General features: G+C 36.3%; 1 protein-coding gene across 1 annotated transcript; it reads left to right on the forward strand.

The window, feature by feature from the left end:
* Positions 1-4139: 4139 nt before the first annotated feature.
* On the forward strand, positions 4140-17574 carry LOC149640144 (uncharacterized). Its single transcript, XM_089850640.1, has 5 exons — positions 4140-4233; positions 4290-4371; positions 4442-4513; positions 4576-4729; positions 17459-17574. The coding sequence occupies exons 1-5, from the start codon at positions 4208-4210 to the stop codon at positions 17572-17574; spliced, it is 450 nt and encodes a 149-aa protein (XP_089706766.1). The 5' UTR covers positions 4140-4207.
* The last annotated feature ends 1282 nt before the right edge of the window (positions 17575-18856 follow it).

The following is an 18856-nucleotide window of genomic DNA, read 5'->3' on the forward strand; positions in this document are numbered from 1 at the left end:
ATATATTATTTTCTTATGTCTTTTCGAGACTCGAAGGAGCCAAAACATCGTCGCACACGTGTTTGTGTTATACGTTTTAGCAGATCTCCTATTCGAAATCCGAATCGAATATTAAATCTCCTATTTGAAAACGGAATACAGTACTCGTTTAAATGAATATTACTCGTTTTTCAAAAAAGTCTAGTCCATTTTTCAAAACGATTAATCGTTTTCTAAATAATTGAAGCAGACGAAAAATATTGTAGTTCCGGCATAGAATGGAATTTTTACCTCTCCGAGTGACGATGACGTCACGGAGAGGTATTACACCGGCCGTGTCTGTCTGTGTGTCTGTCTGTCAGACCCCACGTGACCGCGTTCGCAGTTTACAAATCGGAGCAAACAAATACCCGATTTCCGGAACGCGTTCGCGGTTCACGGAAATTAGGCCATTCATCTACCAACACCAGTCTTTACTAACTGGCTTCTAAGGACCATAATCTGCTAGTCTTTGTCCATCCCTGTACTTGCTGGCTCGTAAGCACCACCATCAAGCAATCCCACATTGACACCAGCTCCTATGCACCACCATCTTCTGTTCTTCGTCAATCCCACATTGACACGAGCTTCTATGCACCACCATCTTCAGTTCTTAGTCCATTCCGGCTTCTTCTCCATCTTTATCGTTTGGTTTTAAGATATACGCGGCGATCGGCTAGGGTTACGAGAAACGTCTAGCCTCCCAATGGTAGGGCTTCCACCATCGGTTCACGCGAATGCGTTTTTATCTATTATTATAATGGAAACGAATCGTTTATATACCCCAAAATTTGAAGAAAGCGGGCAAGAGGGGTACCCTTCACTTTAAACGTCAATATTAGCAAAGTTTCGAAAGATAATAGGAACAACTTTATTTTAAACGATTTAACTATTTTTAAAGTTATTAACTGGCGATTAAAATAATTAATATCATTTATATTTAATTAATTATTTAAAATAATCTTATTTCTATGTAGTGACACAAGTGAGAGTTTATATAGAACGAGTAATGAAGATTGCATCCGAATCGAAACACTACACGCACATCGAAGTTAATATAAAGCGAGTAGGATGATAAGATCTCTTACAAAACGATAACAATTCCTTTTTGCAGAATATTAAATGGAAATATTTTAAACATTTTTCGGCATAACGATTCTTTTAGTAGTTGTGTAGCTATAAAGCTCTGTTTCATCATAATATTCCAAGAACATCTTTTGATATTAACATTTCAAATTTGGTGTTTACTTTTTAATTCAGCTTTACTACATTTATATATAGTGTAAACGCATTTGATACATTTATTAGATAATATGGATGTTAATTCTTTATCTATCCACAAGTGTTGAAACGATTGGGTCTGTGAAATAAGATACCCTAGATTTAAACTAGAAATGACCTTGTTTCGCCTCCTCTTATAGGAGGTGTTAACGGTTCAGAGTGAGCCGAAAGTTAAATACACCCTTCAGGGATACATCTTAGGTCCTCATTAGAATTATTGAGGATACAAAGGAAATTGTTAAACGCCTTTGCTAAAGACCTTGGCAATATTTTCCAAATTTGAACTATGTATTTCCGGTTTTTCTCTTTGGCTGGTGGACCAGTGTTTAGAAAGTAAATTCGTCTCGGCTCGGAGAGGTTTATTTTGGCTTCCCAACTTGTTTCTTTCTCTCTGGTTCCCACGCTAAGACAAATTATGCGGGCAATTCTCTAACTTTTTAAAGGGAGGGTGAAGGAGAAAATCAAGTTATTTTTTTTATCGATTCTTCTACTAATTATAAGACCAATCTGCATAGTGAAACATCCAGGAAATATCTCCGAATCATTTTAAAATTCACTTTAGGTTCTGATTTTATGGATAATTTGAAATAAGGACCTTCGACCAATCGCGTAACGTCCTGCCTTCCTGTTAACAAAATTTCCGTTGCAAGCTCTACATCTCGCGCCACGATTGTCACATCACGAGCAATTTTTTATTTTTATCAAATCTCGCGCTAAATTTCGTTCGGCAAAGAGCGAGCGTGCCACGTGAATTTTGTTAACAAGAAGGAGACGCGTTACGCGATTGGTCAGAGGTCCTTATTTCTAATTATCCATAAAATCTGAACCTAATTTGAATTTTAAAATCATGCGGAGATATTTCCTCCATGTTTCACTATGCAGAATGGTCTTATAATTAGTAGAAGAATCGATGAAAAATCACTTAGTTTTCTACTTCACCCTACCTTTATCGAGTTATCGCGAGTGGGTAATTATCGTCTAAGGCGATGCTGTGAACCTCGTGCCGTCTATGAGAGAGCGGTATAAAAATAGGTGATTAGTCATAGGTGTCATCAAACCTTGAACACGAAAATCGGCGGATGGATGTCTCGTGAATTCCCCTCGTGCTAATAAAAAACAAGGTGGTCAAGTTAAAATTTTACCGTTTTTAATTTTACACGGAATTTTATTCAGGTAAAATTTAAGAAAGGGCCCCAAACTCCTGTCCCTGTCCAACCTGTGCCGGACGCGTCCGCGAAACGAACGCTTACGATGATAGAGAGAGGGAAAACGAAAGTGTGCGGGGGGAGAGAGATCGCTAGCGTACGCGATGGCGCTACGAAGAGGGAAACGAAGCTCAGCATAGAGAGAGAACTGCCGGCCTGGTATATAAGTGAGAGGGGGCATCCCGCTCGGAGAGGAGAGAGAGGAAAGAAAGATAGTTTAAATCTCGCGGGCTTTTTCGAGTGAAGGGAAACAAGATGATAATTTTCGTGCACTACTGCACTTTGTGCTCGTGATACATCAGAGATTATGCTGGATGGTTAGGTTAGGTTTCGTAAAATAGAGGGGACGCTTTACGGTCATAGTGATTTCCTGTTTAGGGGATCCAGGATTTTGTTTAAATACATTATTTGATTCGTATGGTTTTTAAAAATTATACTTTAGTGGGGTGCACAATTTAGTTTCATTCATATTATTTGAAATGTGACGTTACTAGAAATTAAAGCATAGCGCGGTCGCTAGAAAATGGGGACAATTGTAACTAGATGGCGCGCGAAGCGCATTTGGAGAGGCGGGATTTATACGTGCATGCCTCTGGCCTTGATCTCTGATTGGCCAAAAGTTTCATAGATGGACTGGTAACTGTAACTATATTTTGTGGAGTTTTAGAGCAGCGTAAAGGGTCCATTTTATGTGTGTTTTCAATGGTTCTTGTTGTTTCGTTCCCAATTTCAAATCTCGCGCAACGTCCAACGGACGGTTGACCCGGTTTTTTCTTACGAGTTTATCGCGGAATTTGGAGGCGGGCAGGCCGGCGACGAGTGTTTTTCGGACGGTTTTTAATATTAAGCCTTTGTCAGTTTTTACGGGCTTGTATTTGTAATTTTGTATGTATGGTTAACATCAGGCGTGTATCCACCACAGTTTTTTTACGCTATTTATAATAGACGAATGGCAAACAAATGTAAGTATGAATTTTTAGTGATTAGTATAAGTAGTTATTTTTAATCTATTATTTTTCGATAGGCACACAGAACAGGCTCAGCTTTTCCACTGTTTAGAGCTGAACGTTTAAAATTAAATTTATCAAATGAGTCGTTCGCTTTGTTATTATTAAAAAAATGGACAGAAAAAGCTGGGAGCTCTGACTGCACAGTCAAGGTAACCTTAGCAAGCATTGGGACTCAAACGGACAAAATATTGAAAATGGACAGTGGCACAGAAACTGACTTTTCCATTATTAACCCTGTACAATATTCCCGGAAAAGAACACCGCAAAGTAAGTTTAGGTCTAATTTTAGCTTTTAAGTTTGTTATTTGTATACATATTTTATATTTGATTATTGAAAATATTCATAAAAATCAGAATTACCCCCGCATCTGAAATATGGGCTAGCTTTAGAGTCGGACGTAGACACACCAGAAAAACTCCAGGAAGAGTTTACACCTCCACTAAACCGTCAGTTTTCTACACCAGTTGCTCTTGCCAAAAGCCACAAAAGACTAAGAATGAGTTTTAGTGATCTGGATATTTCACCTATGGGTTCTTCAATATGTTTCACATATTCGTGTCCCTCAATAAAATTAACATATCATAAAAGTAACCAATTCTATTCCACAACTAATTAGCAAGGATAGTGACGTCAGTGCCACTCAATTGGAGATAGAAGACAAAAACCGTTTAGCTTCTGAAGAAGAACATGAAATGGCTCAGGTTTTAGAAAATGTGGAGTAAGTATGACAGGTTACTAATTAAATTTAAAAATTTTACAACATTTCATTTACAGAGAGGAAGATGAAAATATATTAAATTTCACCAATACATTTACTGATGGGGGAGAGGTAGATGATGATGATGATGATGAAAAGGTAATTTTAACCAAAAATATTTCAAATAACATAATTTATATTCATAATATTGAATATAATTTTTCTTTAGATGCCATCAGAGTTTGGTGATTTTCCAGATAGAGACGAGTATGATTCCTTAATAATCGAACCAGCAGAACAGGTATAAAAATGATAATTATAGAGTATTTGAATTGAATTTGTTGAATAGTTAAGTATTTTTAGCCCAAGTCTAAACCTTTGGAAACAGCTGAGACAGTTGTTAGAAGTGAGATGGCTCTAGTTCACTTACCAACACTTATGGAAGTTCTAGAGAAAGCTTATGGTACAGTGTGCCGTAATTGTGATGAACCTATTAGATACACTTCAAAGTATATGGGTACGGTTCATGGGTAGTTGAGCGGTTTTCAAAAGAGCGTTTTGGAATAAAGCAGTTCCCAAAACAGCGGTTTGCAAAACCGCGTACAAGCAAAACCGCGGTTGCTGTTTCCGCGTTTCTCAATACAGCGCTATTTTCCAAAACAGCGGTTGCTGTTTCCGACTAAACTGTGATTGATAGGGAGAATAATAATATGCAAAAAGGAGTAATGTTATATCGGAAGTAAAAATAAAATATAATTTTTTGGAAAAGGCATATTATTTTGGGAAGTTAATGAAGATAAACAACAATATTTTGGAAAAGGCGTACTTTCGTACGCTCAAGATATAAACGCTGTAATCAAAATGCGCTAAAACGAGAAATGGCTATAATGGCAAACGCGTTTATGAAAAAGCCGTTTTGGACAATGCTGTTTTGATAACACGCCCAATCGATAACATACCTATGGGTACAGCTATACTTGTTACATGGTGTTGTACTGGTATCACCAGTAGAAACGAAAATCATACCAAGGTATTTTCAAATATATGTACTAACTTCTATTATATGTTCGAGTAAATTAATAAATAATTACTATTGTTAATAAGGGAAAATGGTCAACCCAACCAGTAATAAATGGGTTATACTCTGGGAACCTTATTGTTGCCTCCAGCATTCCTTTATCTGGTAATTTATGGAAAGATTGCAATGTTCATGAGACATGCCAAAATACTCTTCTTCAAAAAAGACACCTACAACAAGTAAGTTTTTCTTTTGGAACGTATAAAAGGTTTGGGGTGGAATGATGTAAATTAGAGAGCTGCATGGAAACGGTAAATGGGATAAATTGCCATTTACCGTGGTAACCATGGAAAGCCGTGGGAATGGATGGTTTTTCTGCTAATATCACATGTTGGGATCGGGAATGGCCTGAAAAAAACAAATATGGAATGGAAGTGGTTAAATTGATATACATTTTACTTTGGAAATGGTTGGTAAATGGATAAAACCAGTTCTATGGAACATCCTAAAATTCTAAAAAGACTGAAAAATTGTTTGGCCACACAGTAATGGCAGCTCTCTGCCTTTGACTGTATTAGACTATATATGGCAATCTAAGATAGGTGCCACTACTACTCCTCTCACTTTGTTTGTTGCAGCCTAGTTACAAGCTACCTTTGTAGAAAATTGGACTTTTGGTTCGTCCAATTCCTAGGGTTTGCTGGTTCTGGGAGAGCTTTTTGTTACCGCTATATCGCCGACTGAAAAAACGATACCGCGTTCTTTTTGTTTAGTTTTAATTGGGTGCTAACCGCGTTTTAATTTAGTTTATTTATCCTAAGGTTATTTTCAAAGGACAAGACTTGGTTTTATTTTATTTTATTGACTACTCTCGAATTTTTACCCATCTTGCTTGCGCAGCGAAGAGCAGAGAAGTGACTCCTCTCTTTACAATAATTTCTATAGAAACCCAGGGATGACGTCAATAGACTTCATGGCGCCTTTCGGAAACATGGAAAGTTTTTTGGGGTGCGTGATCTTTACCACACACGCCCCATGTTTCACGAAAGGCAACCTGGATTTCTTTACAAAAGCTTTAATCCCTCTTTTTGGGGGTTTTTATATTTTTTCTTTCAATTTTAAAGTTTACATCGAGTAAAGGAAAATTTACAAGAATATTTTTGAGTTTTTGAAATTTAACTTATACAGTTTGTTATTTTATATTTAATTTAATTTGCTAAGTTATAAATTTAGATTTAAAGAATTTTTATTAAATTTAAACATGCACATCTTTAACAACCTTAGCTAAAAGTACCGTCTTCTATCTCATCCTCTTATTACTTTAGCACACGAGATTCACGGCTATTATAGCTGTCAATCAGTCCATTGTGAGTTTTCGCGCTAAATTGTCGTTATAAATATTTTGGGAAGCGACTTACGCTACTTGGCGAAGGGCGAGCAAGAGTCCCTCAGTCCAGTCAGATTTTTCTACAGTTGTTTATAGCCCCCCCCCTTTTTTTTACTAAAATTCCCAATGAAGACCCGATATTGCAGTGGTAATTTTGGGCCAAACCAAGACGCTCAAGGGTTATATTCTTTCAAACTCTATGGTATGGAAATGGTTTTCTGATCTTGTTCATTTCGGTAATGGTTGGAAATGCAATAACGTTTCTTAGTTAGGAATCCGAATGGTTAGTATTTTGAAAACACCGATCGGTAACGGATGGAGAAGTTGATGAAATCAATGGATGGAATTGGTAAACAAAAATATGAACAAAAATGGTATGGAAATGGTAACGTTTGAAACTGAAATGCAGCTCTCTAGTGTAAATAAGCAATTTTAAAAAGTCCCCTATACAATATTTGTAGGGGGGAGCATAGATGGAAAGCATTTTTTCACTCCCTCGTTTTGGCACGCGCACCTGGTGAAACGTAATTTTTTAAAATCGCCTTTTACAGTAGACTTTTTCAGAGTGGAAATTGGGGTAGGCAACCCTCAGTAGAGAGCTGCATTTCAGTTTCAAACGTTACCATTTCCATACCATTTTTGTTTACCAATTCCATCGGTGTTTTACAAATACTAACCATTCGCATTCCTAATTAAGAAACGTTAATGGACCAAGACCGAAAAAACCAACGATATGAGTGAGGTTTAACAATTGACTGAAGTTCAGATATTGAAATTTTTCTTTATGTATTTTTAGTAGTTTAATCCTTAATCACTATTTAATTCAATCAACTGATTTTACTCTTAATCGATCTATTCCCTCTAAATTTATTCAAAAAATTGCATATCTCCGCTTTTTCAAGAACAATTCCATTTTCCGAAAACATTTTATCATGAAATTAATTATTTTGAAGGGAGTACGTTTAGAGGGATCAATAATTAATATTTGAAATATTCTACTGAATTTCTAAGAAGAGCACCCATACACTGCAAGCACGGATGATTGCAAAATTTTATATCATAACTTGATTAGAGTGAAGTGATTTATGTATTAATTCCGCTGAAAAGAATATAAAATGACATTGTACAGCGCTGAGAAATTTTTCTTTTAATGGAATCTTTACACTAACGTTTGGTTATTTTTATGCTTACATAATATTTTTCCAGTCCATGAAAGGAGAGCTACCTACTAAAAGCAGGGAGTAAGGAACGTTAGAGGGAGTATTAAAGTGAATAGGCGCGTTCGTTAGATTCGTGGCTAAAATCGTCTCTCTCTGGCGCTGACTCGGGGACTCAACGCGGTGTCCGCGCGCATGCGTCAAATTTAAAAACCGTCGTGCATCTGTTTTTTAACGAGGTATTTTTCTGTTCTCGCCGTTACGGCAAGCCCGGCCGCCGGCGGCTCGAGATGCGCCGCTCGGCCTCAGCCGATGATATTTAACCAAGGCATAGTGTAGTTTTCGTGTCTAATTCTATTCGCAGAGCTATATTTATGTTGAAATTTAAAGAAAATCTTATAGTATTTAGTTGTTATCAATCTGGGTAGCTTTTGCTTGGACTATTTAAGACGCCGTGCATCTGTTTTTTAACGAGGTATTTTTCTGTTCTCGCCGTTACGGCAAGCCCGGCCGCCGGCGGCTCGAGATGCGCCGCTCGGCCTCAGCCGCTGATATCTAGCCAAGGCTTAGGGTAGTCGAACAGAGTGAGTGGGGCAGCAGTCGATGGAAGCGGAAGCTGGCGCTGGCTGCAGAGAGAATTTTTAAATTCTCTCTGCTGGCGGTAGTAAACGACGTCACTCGCGCCTTTGCGTTAGCAAAAATTGAGGAACGGAGATAAAAATTCCTACCCCCCACTTTCTTTACCATTTGCCACTGTATGACGGTTTTTTTAGCATTAGATCAAAACTCCCTCTAACGTTCCTTACTCCCTGCTAAAAGTAACCACATGGGACAAAAGTTGTTCCTTTTCCTTTGGTAAACGATTTTATTTTATTAGTCCGAGCAAAATAAATTATTCTTAATCATACTTTATCGATTATCAGTCTTCTCAACAAATTGTAACCATTGAAAAAACCTTTTTTGGTGCAAACTTGAAAATTTCTCAAGCCACTGATATTTAAACCAATGTCCGTCAAGGTGCTTACAAGTTAAGGAATATCGATACGAAATCCCTTCAAAATAATTAATTTCATGATAAAAGAATTGTTCTTGAAAAAGCGGAGATATGCAATTTTTTGAATAAATTTAGAGGGAATAGATCGATTAAGAGTAAAATCCGTTGATTGAATTAAATGGTGATTAAGGATTAAACTACTAAAAATACTACTAAAAAAAATTTCAATATCTGAACTTCAGTCAATTGATAAACCTCACTCATATCGTTGGTTTTTTCGGTCTTGGTCCAAACAAGACGTTTTTGTATAATATCTGTCACTTCAGTCTTAAGGCGTCAACTCTTAACAGGCTGAAAATGTCATTTCCCGTCCCTATTATCTAAGGAACCAAAAATGCTGTTAGTTAGCGGTTTTGAATAAAATATAAATCGAAATCATCTTTGGTTTGTGATACATTATTGATAATGATGGCACGAGATATTAGTGAGTATTAATTAAAATTAATAGCCTTTTCAAAATCGTAAAACTATTAACTATTTAATTTCGTAGAACTGTTTACTTCTTAAATAAGTGTGTTGAGAAAGTTACGTGTGTTAAACTTTACAAAACAAGGAATGTGCTCTAATCTATTTAAGAAGCTGTCTGTAAAATCATGCTTGCAATCAGCCTATGAAAATTCCCTCTAAGAAGATCATGGGTGCATTGATTATGGCTAAAAGAAAGGCAACCTACGAATGGCTAAAAGTGCGCCTCTTTTTAGGGTAGAAAGAAACTAAAATACCATTTTTTTAGAAAATTTGTGTCAATAAACAAGATAATTAGCAATAATCAGGGGTAAAAACAAATCCAATTTAGGAAAATTTTGGAAAAGGGGAAATATATTCAGTTGATAAAACTTGATAATTCCAAAAACAGGTGAACATTTAGCCGCTCATAACGGTATGTTATCGATTAGGCGTATTATCAAAACAGCATTGTCCAAAACGGCTTTTTCATAAACGCGTTTGCCATTATAGCCATTTCTCGTTTTAGCGCATTTTGATTACAGCGTTTATATCTTGAGCGTACGAAAGTACGCCTTTTCCAAAATATTGTTGTTTATCTTCATTAACTTCCCAAAATAATATGCCTTTTCCAAAAAATTATATTTTATATTTACTTCCGATATAACACTACTCCTTTTTGCATAATATTGTTCTTTGTCCTATATACTTAATATAATCGAGATTTCCCTCCCTATCAATCACAGTTTGGGCGGAAACAGCAACCGCTGTTTTGGGAAATAGCGCCGTATTGAGAAACGCGGAAACAGCAACCGCGGTTTTGCTTGTACGCGGTTTTGCAAACCGCTGTTTTGGGAACCGCTTTATTCCAAAACGCTCTTTTGAAAACCGCTCAACTACCCGTGAACCCTCATAACAACCTAGCCTAACATAAGCTTAACCCTGTTTCTAAACCTAACATGATCTATTACATCATAAATGAAATGGGTCTTAGGTTCCCTATTTATACCCTTGATGATCTATACATATTCTTGATTATTAAAATAATTTGCCCTAAAATGTTAAAGTTACAGTTTTGGAGACTTGGGAGACCACAAAAATCCGAAATTGCGTTCTAACATATGAATGCTCACTGAGAATAACCAAAATAAAATTAATATGTAATTAAAAATAATGAAACCGTGTATACCTCATATGGAAGTGTTGAATTAACTGCGCTTACGTAATACACCACTGTCTTAACTGCCAAAGCGAAAACACATTAAACTTTTTGTCATCTTTCCAGTAGTATTTTAAAGTGTTAAACCTAGGGTTAGGAACTTACGATATGTTTCTAGCATGAAACGAAGCAAACTATATCAAATTCCAAAACGGAGCTGGAAATCAGCTTTTTTCATAGTCTTAAAGGACGAAAGACGCTATAAAGAGTATATTACACAGACTTACCAAAATTCAACTTATGCCTTGGCCAAAACGAACGTCGAAAAATAACTTCAAACGATATTAAAACCTCTATTAACTGTAATTATTTACCTGAATTACTTTTTAGACGAAAATTGGACCTGATAACAAAGTAGTGGTTATTAAGGGCGTTATACTTCATTATAAAATCCAAATAACGGTGTTCAAGCTCGGATAAAATATCAAAAAATTAATTAGCGTCGACGATAGTAAGGCATCGCTAATTTAGCGATGCCTTACTGTCGTCTGCTATGAAATAATCTTTCTTACTGTCGTCTGCTATGAAATAATCTTTCTTACTGTCGTCTGCTATGAAATAATCTTTCTTTCTGTCGTCTGCTATAAAATAGGGAATTCAAGGCATAATTTATTAGTTAAATTACAAAAATTAGGCTTCATTTATTTAAAAACTAAACAGGTAAGTTTCTCATTTAGTAAATGCTTGTTAATTTGAAAGTATTCCGAAAACTAACTTCGCTGTAGTTTTTCCGTATCGCCTATGACAATTTCCCTAAAAAACCGGGTAAATTGTAATGCTTTTTCTATGGGACGCTAACCCTAAAAAGGTGATTTTTTCGTTTAGCATTACAAACGGGTATCAAGTCATATCTACAAGAGCCTACCGGCCCTGTAGAATAGGTATGTTGGTGATCCTCAAATTTTATTTCACTTCCCCTTTTTACCTTAACTCTTTTATATTACGCTAACCGTTCTTTGTTCGAGTCTAGGGCGTTTATGTTGAGATAATATGGATGGCTTTCGAAGACATCCATTTTCGAATTAAAGCTAACATTATCTTTTATCCCCATCTGATGTTACACATTAATTGTTGTTGCTTTTATCGTCATTTCGACGATACGGTAAGCGGTATCACGACATCCCTATGGCGAAAATATCACAGATAGAGTCCACTAACTTAATAACTATGGCTTTTTACCTCTCCGTGTGACGTAGTCCAGGAGAGGTTCTGTAACGGCCGTGTCTGTCTGTGTGTCTGTCTGTCTGTGTGTGTGTCTGTCTGTCTGTGTGTGTGTCTGTCTGTCCGTTGTTACACCCACGTGACCGCGTTCGCAGTTTGCGTATCGGAGCAAACGTGTTCGCCATTTCCGAACTGCTTTCACAGTCACGGAAATGGCTCCTCTACTTGAGCTCTCACACCACCAATCTTCTGGTCTTTGTCCACACCACAAGGACACTAGTCTGTTCTTACTGGCTGCTAATCACCACCATCTTCTGGTCTTCGTCCATTCCACGTGGACACCAGTCTGTACATACTGGCTTCTAATCACCACCATCTTCTGTTCTTTGTCAATCCCACATTGACACCCGTCTGCACTTACACTGCCTTCTAACACCACCATCCACTGGTCTTCCGTCTATTCCACATAGACACCAATCTGTATCATTGGCTTCTACTCCATTATCATCGTTTGGTTTTAGGATATACGCGGCGATCAGCTAGGGTTACGAGAAACGTCTAGCCTCCCTAAGGTAGGATCGCTACCAAAGGTTTTCGCATTTGCGGTTTTTCCTTACTATTATAATGGAAACGAATCGTATATATACCCCAAAATTTGAAGAAAGCGGGAAGAGGGGTACCCTTCACTTTAAACGTCAATATTAGCAAAGTTTGAGAAGATAATAAGTATAACTTTATTTTAAACGATTTAACTATTATTAATGTTAATTATTGAAGATTAAAATAATTAAAAATAATTATATTTATTTAAATATTAAAGATAAACCTCTCGTGCAAAGAGAGAGATTATCATTGCCTCCTATATCTACCAAGGCCCGTGCATTGTGATATATTTCATTCATTGCATAAACATAAGCGAGATTGTTTTGGGAAAAAAATACTGCTTCCACTAATGGGTTTATACTCCTTGTTACTGTTGTATAGAGTAATCATGATAAAAGCTTAAAAAATTACGAGAGGACAGACCTTTTTTATCCTCATTCAAAAATATTTTTTGGTGCTAAGACTGCTTTAAAAAATCCAAACGGTTAGGCATTGGTAAAAAAGACAAATGATATTTTTCAAATCTTATGAGATAACGCCTACCTAGTTGAAAATTGCCGTTTTTTATCCGCGGGAGCCATTCTTAATGAGAATTTCGATGCTAGTAGGTTGTCAATTAAACTACCGGTATAATATTGTTGTTGGAAATTGGATATTAAGTCAAATTAAGTGGTTGTAAAGAGCCAGCAGGTTTTTGCCACTTCTTTTTGTGAGTATTTGATTTTTATATGTAAAATGGAGGAAGATAATGTTGAGATTAAGGATGAAATGCGGAAGCGCAAAGCGCGGGAAAGGATGAGGGCAAAAAGGTCGACGTTTTCATTGGATACTTAAGTTTATATAATCTTCTCGACACGGAGAGGTAATATTTTGGTTTTCCCGACTTGTTGGAATTGGGATTTATCGAAAAGATTGTAACAATAATTGAGTTTGGCGATCTGATCATAAATAAGTGATACGGAGAAAAGCGTGTACATGTTAAATTCTAATAAAAAATATTAGTGACAATATTCCAGATGAAAGTCTACTTCAAAAAAATGATTTGGATATTTTTACAAAGCTTAAATTACAAAATATTACGCTAAAAGTTAGACTTCAAAGCAAGTGAATTTTACAATAGAAAATATTTTTAATTTAACCGAACAAAGAGTACGACCCTTTTTACCTCTCCGAGTGACGTATGTCACGGAGAGGTTCTGTAACGATCGTGTGTGTCTGTGTGTCTGTCTGTGTGTCTGTCGGGGTGTCTGTGTGTGTGTCTGTTGTTACACCCACGTGACCGCGTTCGCAGTTTCCAAATCGGAGCAAACGTGTTCGCCATTTCTGAACTGCTTTCACAGTCACGGAAAGGGCTCCTCTACCACCATCTTCTGGTCTTTGTCCATCCCACACGGACACCAGTCTGTACTTACTGGCTTCTAATCACCACCATCTTTTGGTCTTTGTCCATCCCACTTGGACACCAGTCTGTACATACTGGCTTCTAAACACCACCATCTACTGGTCTTCCGTCTATTCCACATAGACACCAATCTGTCTCATTGGTTTCTAACTCCATCGTCATCGTTTGGTTTAAGACATTTGCGGCGGTCAGCTATGGTTACGAGAAACGTCTAGCCTCCCTAGGGTGGGTTGTCCACCAAAGCTTTTCGCAATTGCAGTTGTTCTTCCTTTTAACTGTAGTTCGAAACCCTTATATACTACCTATTTGAGTAAGGCGAAGCAACCGGCGTATGCTTCATTTCAAACGCCAATATTAGTCAAGTCTCTAAAGAATGTTTAATTGTTATTAATCAAAACGATGTAACGCTCAATAAGGCGAACAACTAACGAAGAAAATATTTAATATTCATTATATTTATTTTAATATTTAAGATAATCTTGTTTCTCAACTCAAAATTAATACGGAAAGAGTTAAAAAGCAGTCTATGTTTTTGTCTGTGTGTGTCCGTCCATTGTTATACTAGTGCGTCACATTAGCAGTTTGCCTTGTGTTGATGTGTTAAGAAAACATACAGAACCTTAATTTCCCTTTTTCCGTAATATAAAGTGAAAATGTGGAAGTATTTTTCGTAATTACGATGCCTTTAGTAGTTTTGAAGCTTGAAAGCTCTGTTTCATTTTGATATTCCAAGGACATTTTTTAATATTATTATTTGAAATTGAAATGGCTGTTTATATATTACTTAAGCTATACTATATCTGTATATAGAATAATCCATGCTTTTATTATTACAAGATGAACGCTAAGGCTTACACTCTGTCGGTTAAATCAAGTATTAACCGTAATAGGCCGAGTAAACAAAAGAGTGTATAATTGAGGCCCAAGGTGTGTAGTAAACTATGGGTTTTGTTTTTCGTGTCTGTATTGAAGAGACATTAACTGTTCAGAGTGAGCCGAAAGTTAAATACACGTTTAAACAATCAGGGTTAGATGTTATAATAGAAAAAATGATCATGGTGGCAATTAGACCAGTGAAAGAGTTAATGTTAAACGGGTAGTAGCTACGGAGTGTTCAATCTTTTTATGGTGCGCAAGACTTTCAGTGCGTCTAACCACAAATCAGCTTTGGTGTTATTTAACCTTAACACCCATGTTGGCAAACTAAGAACATTGTTGAGGTGAGACAAGACGATAGTGTTTACACTGCAAACCAGTTGTGAATGTAGCTATGAGTATATCGGGTAAACAGCTGAAGCGTAGACAATTGGGCCTTTACAAACACATGAAGGTTTTATCTCTCCAAAATTTATCCACTTCATTTCCTGTTCTTTTCCCCATTGACTGATTTCCATGTGTCCAAGATTTATCCCTATTTGATGTAAAATGTCGTCTGCTTTACTGTATATTCGCAATGCTTGGAATACTGCTTCAATAATATGTAAATTTTTACTTCAAAAATAGAGAAATAATTCCATATCTAGGTAAATAAGTTTGTAGTAGTTTTGACTCGGAGAGGTAATATTTTGGTTTTCCCAACTTTCTCTATTTAATTACCCTTGTCCACTAGGGAGCCCCGGGTACCCAAGAAAATTGGGCTTTGGGGGGGTCGGGATGAAATTATCACTATTTACAAGTCTGGTCTTGGGTCATTTCTCTTTAGGTTTTTCTAAAGCGATTTCTGAGGAATTTTAATCGAAATTTTGTAGAGGTTACTCTGTATATATTCTTTAGAAACGGAAAATTAAACTATCAAATTAAAATTAAAACTACACTTATCTTTTACCCAGCCTCCATTTTCCATTTTATTTTTCCTTTCTGTCTTCTTATTGTTCTCATTATACAGAGAGCACGCTCACCTTTTTGGTGAAGTCTTTACAATAGCCAATAGTTTCTGGCGCCATATAGACGGAATCAATTAACTTCGCAAAACTTTACCAAATTTTTCCATACTGATAAGACCGATCAATATAAGTTGAATTAGACGTCGCAGTGAACGCTTCAGTAGCATTGCGCCGAATCCAAATCCCGTTCGACCGAAAAACCCGCACTTCGGGTTTTTCCCGATGGATTTTAAATAAAATCCGGGAAGCGCAACGATTTTAGTTGTTCTGTAGCTATGAAGCGCTGTTTCATTTCAATATTCCAAGAACATATTTTAAATTAATATTTCAAATTTGGTGTTTACTTTTTAATTCAGCTTTACTACATTTATATACAGTGTAAACGTGAAATTTAGCCTTTCCTAGTTACAAGGGACGTTAATACTCAATATTTTAGTAGCGGCTCGGGAATCGAGATACCGCTGATACCTAGCCAAGGCTTAGTGTAGTTTTCGAATCTACTATTATTCGCAGAGCCATTCTTCTGTTGAAAATATAAAAATTCTTATGAAATTTAGTTGAAGACTTATTAAATGACTCGATTCGAATGTTTACAAAACTTGAGCTTTAAAACGTTGACTATAGTCATAGCCTCCTGGATCACGGGACTCGCGGACGCAGGCTGCCTGCACTACAAAAGCCCGTCCAATCGGCTCAAAAACGCGTATCAAGCATTTTAAGCCGAAAATCAAAGCTTTTAACATGGCCGTTTATGGAAAGAATACCATTTTTGGCATTAAATTGGCAAATACTGGCTTAAATCTCTGAAATTTTAATGAGTTGTGTAAAATAAGGTAATCCATTTGGTATACTCTTATAGGATAGAATCCCGTTGGACCGAATTCAGATTTGTACAATTGTAGCCAAATTTAAAACAATTTATAGCCCAAAGAGCGATTTTCTGCTGAATGGGAATATTTATATGGAAGAGATTTTGATGGGTTTGCACGTATAAAATCATAGAGTTTCCTTGAGTTGCCGAGCTCCAGTAGCGCAATGAATAGAGTGAGTTGAATGATCGAAGAAATTAAGCAGCATCGAGCTCCGTCGGAATTTGGGAGGGAGATCTCTTAAAGGTAAGGTTGGGTTAGAGTTAAGTTAGTACTATTTCATAAGAAAAACTAAACGTTACGCCTTTTCCAAAATATTGAAGTTTATCTTCATTGACTTTCCAAATTTATATGCCTTTTACAAAGATTAGGTTAGGTTTGTAATATTTTATAAAAAACTAAAATGTTACGCCTCTTCCAAAATATTGAAGTTTATCATCATTGACTTTCCAAATTTATATGCCTTTTACAAAGATTAGGTTAGGTTTGTAATATTTTATAAAAAACTAAAATGTTACGCCTTTTCCAAAATATTGAAATTTATCATCATTGACTTTCCAAATTAATATGCCTTTTCCAAAGATTAGGTAAGGTTAGTAATATTTCATAAGAAAAACTAAAATGTTACGCCTTTTCTAAAATTTTGAAGTTTATCTTCATTGACTTTCCAAATTAATATGCCTTTTCCAAAAAATACATTTTATATTCACTTCCGATATAAAGTTACTCCTTTTTGAATAATATTGTTCTTTATTTTCAAACTAAGATATTTGCATTACAAATGAGACCATTAGCTCTGATCATAAGTGAATCATATTACAGCTCCCTATAAGTACTGGACGTAGGTTATGCTTTAGTAAACAGCGTTTTCTTCCAAGACATCCAAGCCCGCCATCTATAGCTCAGTTTTACAAGTATAGTTTTCCCATTAACCCGGATCTTGAGTTAGGTTAACCTACGGAAGTTCCGGTTGATGATAATGGCTGTCAGACCGCCGTCAGTGTCGTGATTAGTGTGAAGCTTGTTATCGCGTTATAATTTTGTTTTAGAATGGCTTATGTTTCTTTGCTACTTAGGAAAAACGCCTAGGATCAATGTAACTAATTGCAATGCCCAAATTAAAAAGACATCTAAACACGATCTATGTGATGTTAAAAGCGCTTAACCGTAAGCGACTAAAACGTTTTGTAAAACTGAAAAATATTGACCAGCATCTTTCGCAAACGGAAACGTTAAAGCATTGAAAAAATTTGTCACACTTAAAAAAGGAAAACAAATTTCTATGTCGACGCACATAACCTTTAATTACTAATTAATCGGTCCAACTATCCCCAATAAAAACCTTTAGATAGGTGGAAGCTTAGTGCTGTACTAAGGATACATTAAAAATATTCTAGCATGATGAAGGCTATTTTGATCATTTAATTCAAATAATTTCCTTTTCAACACAAGCGTTTAAAAAATACCTATAGACCGCCAATTGTTTTTTTAAAATCGGAAAAATAAAGTGGACTTCTACTATTATATTCACAACCCAACACTTTGTATGGAACAACTTGTTTCCTTCCGCGCTCTTCTCTCTCAAACCTTTCCTCATTGGCTACCACTTACTTCCGTTTGCTTGCCCCGCTTATTAAAAATTTCTTTCGCGCCAAAATCATTCCTTTGGTTTAGTTCACAAATTCGCCGCTGCGTTTCGCATATACCCTTTTCTCTTCAGTGCTAGGAGACAATGCTGATGCACGGCGATGTTATATCGTCCAGTACTTCTAGGGAGCTGTAATATGATCCACTTCTGCTCTGATCTTACGAATAAATACTAACTTAAAAAACCACAATTTGAAAACAAAACCAGAAATGAAAGGAAAATTCATGATTGGAAATCCGCCCAAATTGCGGTATTCGTTCCAATGGGATTCGGTCGAACAAGACATTCAATCCAATGGGATTCGACCCAATGGTACACAATCAATTATTAGACAATTAATTTTTCGTTCGGTCATTCAACGAACTATATTATCGCTTGCGTCATCAGTACGAGAAATATACAAGCACCTCAAGTACAGTAAATGGACCTGAGTGTAACATCGTGCTACGTTTGAGAGGCCTTGAGATTGTGTCGATACTCGATACATTTATCGTGTTAACTTGGAAATGCTACTCTCAAGTTCGTTTCGAAAAATTTCAAAGCGAAAAAATTTTTCAAGTGGCAGTTTTAATTTGATATGTTTGCGATGAAGGTTTAATAGATTGATATTTAGTTTAATACAAAGACGTCCTATACCTACCATTCAGTGGAGGACCAACGTAGAGGCCTAATTACATCTATTAACTATTGCAGTAGTTTAAAATATTGAGTTTACCAGTGATTTTGTGGGTGATGGATATGCTTTTTTAAACACTATTCTTTTTGTAGAAGTAATGTCCGTACAAAGGTCAGACTTCGG

The sequence above is a fragment of the Phalangium opilio genome, unplaced genomic scaffold (assembly GCF_054372755.1).
Source record: "Phalangium opilio isolate 3A_F unplaced genomic scaffold, DU_Popi_V2 ptg000093l_1, whole genome shotgun sequence".
Taxonomy (NCBI): domain Eukaryota; kingdom Metazoa; phylum Arthropoda; class Arachnida; order Opiliones; family Phalangiidae; genus Phalangium; species Phalangium opilio.